The 5,307-nt window shown below is 38.7% G+C and overlaps 1 protein-coding gene across 1 annotated transcript; it reads right to left on the reverse strand.

The window, feature by feature from the left end:
• Nucleotides 1-677: 677 nt before the first annotated feature.
• Nucleotides 678-1,320, reverse strand: LOC147892654 (uncharacterized). Its single transcript, XM_087386759.1, has 2 exons — nt 1,126-1,320; nt 678-1,007 (listed from the first exon to the last, which is right to left on the reverse strand). The coding sequence occupies exons 1-2, from the start codon at nt 1,318-1,320 to the stop codon at nt 678-680; spliced, it is 525 nt and encodes a 174-aa protein (XP_087242885.1).
• Between the last annotated feature and the right edge of the window lie 3,987 nt (nt 1,321-5,307).

The following is a 5,307-nucleotide window of genomic DNA, read 5'->3' on the forward strand; positions in this document are numbered from 1 at the left end:
TGTCTGCCATAGATATATTTGGAGATTATGTGAATAAGCAGGCCTCTAGGGCCACTTACTTTTTGTCTTACACTTCTTATGCATTAGCATGTGGTGTTAAGGAGCCCAAATATCTGGAGGGCTATGGAAAACACCAGCTCGTAAGGTTTCGAGAGCCACCCATGATTGCATCAGGCCACACAGTCCAAGAAGAGGAACAGGTGGAGAGAGCTGAAGAAAAGGATACCCCTCCCAGACAAGCAACAGAGGCAAGCATTGATAAACAGACAGTCGACATCAAGCCAATAAAGAAGAAAAAGACTCCAATCAAGATCAAAAAGAGAGTTCCGATTGGCAGGCCCTGGGAGAAATAGGATTTAGTCATCAAATATAGCACAAACATTATATTAAATTTGAACTGATTTGTACAAAGTCTTTGATATCTGGTATGATCTTGTATAAATGATTAATAAGTTGATGATGAAATGATTTGTACATTTACATAGAGTGGTGTCGTTAAATATTAAACAAACAATATATTGAAATTGTGAACAAATTGTATTAAGTTTAGATCATATGTTTCACAAAAGAAATACTTTTCATGCATAACACCAAGAGTCACTTGTTCCACTAAAAAAATTTCTATTGAATGAGTTTGAAAACATGTGGACATAACACCAATAAGTTACAGATGAGTCCTATTCATGTTTCCTTGTCCATTTATGGTTTCTAAATATCTTCGATTCCCTCCATTGTCTATGTCTCTCTGCTGCAATTGAATTGTCTAGAGCTTGTCTTCGTCTTTGCTTTTGGGCTAGAAGAAAAGCAAGCTTGATTTTGGAGCTAGCAACTTTTCTTTTAGCATGCAGCCTCTGTAGTATGCCTCGATAAAACCATTGGAAGACTTCCTTCAGACTATTTGCCTTTTGACTCCCTCCATAGTGTTGTGTGTGTCTAAAAAATGCATTACGTGCCATGTAGTGAGACTTCTCCATGCCTTGGGTAGACCAAATAGCTGGGCATCCATACTTTTTGACAAAATAGGGAAGGTGGTTGTATATGATATGCTGTAAGACATAAGAATGCATAGTAAGTAATAAAAAAAAGAGGATCACACTTAAGTAAAAGAAAAAGACAGAACCTTACCATGTAGTGAGTTATATTGCAGGCTCTCCACGCGTCTTTCATTGACTTCCCAAAATGTTTAATTGCCTCCTCAAAGTTCTTGTAATCACTCTTTGTCCATGTTACTTTGTCATAGAACATGAAGAGTTGATCAAGAGACCTCCACACCTCTGCCTTCCTATTTCGTGCTTCCCCATCTGCCTCATGATCTTTCATAGCATTATACAATCCATAATTAATCTTTGAAACTGTTCTACCTTGCCTTACTTGCTTACTGTGTTTAGGTCGAGACAAGAATCTTCTTGCCTTAACACCACCAATAGAGGGCTTGATTGGTACCTCCTTGCCATTGGTAGACTTTTTAAAATCCTTTGTGATTTGAACATCTCCTCCATGCAGACCTATATCGAATAACACTTTTTCCAATGCTTGAAGAGCATCCTTTCTATTTTTTTCGGGACGGAGTTTCCAAGCAAATCCAATATATAAAAATACCAATTTCTCGATAATTCGACATAGACCATGCAATGTGCAGATGTGAACATTACATAGTGGAATGTCCAGAATGGCCTTGAAGTCAGGGTCAACTTTATCTCTATTAGGTGCTCTCTTCCACCATTTTGAATCCATTACTTGAGCTGATTCTTTGCAGTAAAGACAAGGAGACTTTGAGTTGCCTCCTTTACTAATGTTATACATGCACTTAAGTGTTTTAAGATCCCCGGCCATGTGCCACTCTACTTGAAAATCACCTTTTCCTGCAACATGGAGATTCTCGCCTTGCACTTGTCTTTTGATTATTCTTGGTATTTCCGTGTGGTGAAACACTCAATCTAGTGTTCCATGGTCTTCGGTCTTCACCTGCCAGATTATAGAAAACAAAAGTATTACTATAACAGATTTGAAAACAATGATCAAAATCAAGTATAAAACAAAAAATGATCATACTTGGAACGAGCCTAACCACCATATGTGTTTCTCTGACTGCACACTAAAATACTTCGAATTCGCTTCAGTCAATGATGTATCAATTGCTCCATTCATCAATGTAATAGTAACTCTTTCCATTTTCTTTTCCTTTACAACCTCACACTCATCCAGTTTGATAACAAATTTCAAAATGCCTTTGCACTCCTCAAATGTTATTCCATAAAACTCGACCATTCTTTTTTGAAGTTGTTGTAGATCTAAAAATATATTGTTCCAAGGATCATACACAATGGTTCCTTTAACACCATGAAATATTTCTTCAATATGGATATATTGCCCAATAAATTCATCTATACTTTCATTCAAATGACCTCTTATCCTCCACACGGTTGCTGGATTTGGCAGTAAAACTCGTTTAATCCTTTGATCTTTCAAAGTTGAGGATATCGCATGGAAAATCAAACTATATCCCTTCCTGCTAACTCCACTAACATCAAGAGCCTCTTGGATTATAGTGCCATCAACTTGATTATTGGATACAAAGTCCTCTACAACATTGCGTTTGACTGTTTTGTATTTTTTTTCCTCAATCAAACCTTTTGCTACACCGCAAGAAAGCAATCCTTTCATCTGTTTAACAAGAAGAAGGTTCGGGTCCATATTTTCTTTTGCAGGCTCCAATAATTTCCTGTAGTAACAACACAATATGCCTATATCATTCAGCACCTCCATTCTTGTTTTGCGACAATCGACGAAATAGATATAGTCTGGAAGAGAGCCTTTTTGAGTATACAAAATGATAAATTTCAATCTAACCTTGCTTCTTGAATTCGTCGCTTGCATCCACCAGTCCCAGCCTTCAAATTTGCAATGTTTTTAATCTTCCTGCTACGTAGTCTGTCTCCAAGCACGGTTCTCTTCTTTCTTGCTCTTGTCAACTCTTTTTTACTCTTTGAATGCTCCTCAATTTCATTCTGCAACTGCTGCTCCAATTTTGCACGAATGGCTATCTCCTGCATCTTGGCCCCCTTTTCTTGTAGGTACATCATTTTATACGTTTCCGCAAATGCAGACTGCGCTGAAATATAACCAAAAAGTCCATTTTGTCCATCGCCGGCAAACCTCAGTAATGTGGTGGGATTGACAAATGGAGGTGTAGAGTTTTTTACTTGACATTTTGGATATATGCTTCCATCGCACCATAAGTCAATATGTTGAAGCCCTTCTCTTCTCATATTTTCCCGCTGTTGAGCATTCAGCACCGTATCCTTTCGTCTTTTTTGTGCTGGAGCATATTGTTCTTCTAAGTCGATGTGAAGATGGTGTAACTCACTTCTTCTGAGATAGTGACTCACTAGTATCGGCCATTTTTTGTGCTTCTGAGGTTGCGAAGTTTGTTTTTCAATCTCATAGTCGTTTTGTAACATGAATCGTGAAAGTGTGGCGGTATCCATGTGAATATTTTGAAAACTTGCAATCACCAAGTTCAGTGATGGACTCTTTATGAAAGGCCTGCACACGTCGGCAAAAGAGATGCGAAATCTTTGGTAAACAAAAAAAAAATCTAAGGAGATATTTAATGCAAAATCGTGTTAGTCAGACAAAAGATTATCTTATTCCTTTTTGAATTGACAGTTCTGTAGTCCTTACTGACAGTTCTGAGCCACGTTTCTGTATTTTACTATTTTTGAGGTCTTTTAGGAGAGAAATAAATCAAAAAATAGTGAATTTCTTACAGGGCCCCAAAATGAGTTCCCTTTTTCCCTAATGGTAGACCATAGTATAAAAATATGCTCTAACACACAAATCCACACACTCACACATACTTGAGCATTCATTTATACAAAGTCTTCGTACCGAGTTTCTGTCGGCACTTTGGAGGTGAAGGGTAAACTTAGCCATGACGAAGGCTAGCACTAAAGGAGAAGGCTAATCAAAAAGTAATCCAAATCTCTTCATTCAAGCTAAAATTGCTTGTGAAGTCTAAATGATTTCATTTTAGTCTCTCACAAACAAGCATCTAAATCTAGCTGATACGGCAACACACCAATTAAGATAGAAAGAATTATCGCAATACCAACAGGCCACAACTTGGATGGAAACTTCATGAGGTGAAATTTGCATGTCCGCTAATATGGCTGAAGCATATACCTAGATGAATCCACGAACATTCCCAAACTCATCCTCTAAAAACACAACATAGTGCAGTTTCAATCTCATGATAGTCACTCATTAAATTGAAAACCATAAACATCAAAATATAGGCTGTAGCATCCTTTTCATCCAACTACACTGCATGTTTGAAGGCCAATCTTCCAATCTCCACATTGCCCCACTTTTGACAAGCACCCAACACCATAAGCCACACCACAATATTTGGACGAAAGGCATCTTCTTCACAAAATGCTACTGCCTCGTGTAATTGGCCTACACGGCCAAGGAGATCAACCATGCCAGTGTCATGCTCAATGGTTGGACTAATGCGATACTCAATTGCTAATGGCCTCAAAGTTTTTCTGGCTCTTATCCCCTAGCCCCATGTGATTGCAAATAGTGATCACAATAGAGAATGTGACCCCATATGGCTCTACCCCTTCTCCTGCCATTCTCTTAAGCATATGGAAAACAATCTCTCTTTCTCTTAGCTGGGCATATCTTGCCATTACTGCATTCCATGACACTATGTCTCGACATGGCCACTTGTCATTTGCCTCATGTGCTCATCAAGCAGGGCATCTCTCCTCTCCCTCTACTCAAGGCCCCCCTTCCACTTCCTTCCCAGTGCTCACCCTCATCCCTCCCTCCTAGCACTCCCCCCCCCCCCCCACACACACTTTGTCACCTCTCCCTCAACTCAGCCTTCCTTGTGCCTAAGAAAGCGATTTGCAGAGTTGGTAACAGGACCAATAAACCAACATGAGCACATTTCCAATATCATCTACCAAATTCCAAACACATGTGCATTTTGTGCCTTATCCAAATATATTTTTAATTTGTTTTTTAAAAAGCGATTTGGAGTGTTGGAGTCTGGACCAACAACTCAAATCGCTTTCTTGAGCACATTTTCAATATAATCTACCAGATTCTAAACATGTGAATTTTGTGCTCTTCTGTCCAAAGAAATTTTTTGTTTGTGCTTAAGAAAGTGATTTGTGTGTTGGGTCCTAGCCCAATAGCTCAAATCGCTTTCTTGAGCACACTTTACTATTTGAGTATATTCATAATAACATACCAAGCCTGTGGGTCAGTTTTTGTAGCATGGAGAGAGTGCGG

The sequence above is a fragment of the Dipteris shenzhenensis genome, chromosome 16 (assembly GCF_047967505.1).
Source record: "Dipteris shenzhenensis isolate YYH24624 ecotype China chromosome 16, Dip_SZ_1.0, whole genome shotgun sequence".
Taxonomy (NCBI): Eukaryota; Viridiplantae; Streptophyta; class Polypodiopsida; order Gleicheniales; family Dipteridaceae; genus Dipteris; species Dipteris shenzhenensis.

Bases quoted from the DNA above. Each gene is read 5' to 3' on its own strand.
- LOC147892654 (XM_087386759.1), bottom strand. From the start codon at position 1,320: ATGAAAGATCATGAGGCAGATGGGGAAGCACGAAATAGGAAGGCAGAG. The intron at 1,008-1,125 runs GTAAGGTTCTGT...TTTGTCAAAAAG, and splicing joins GCAATATAACTCACTACATG to TATGGATGCCCAGCTATTTG.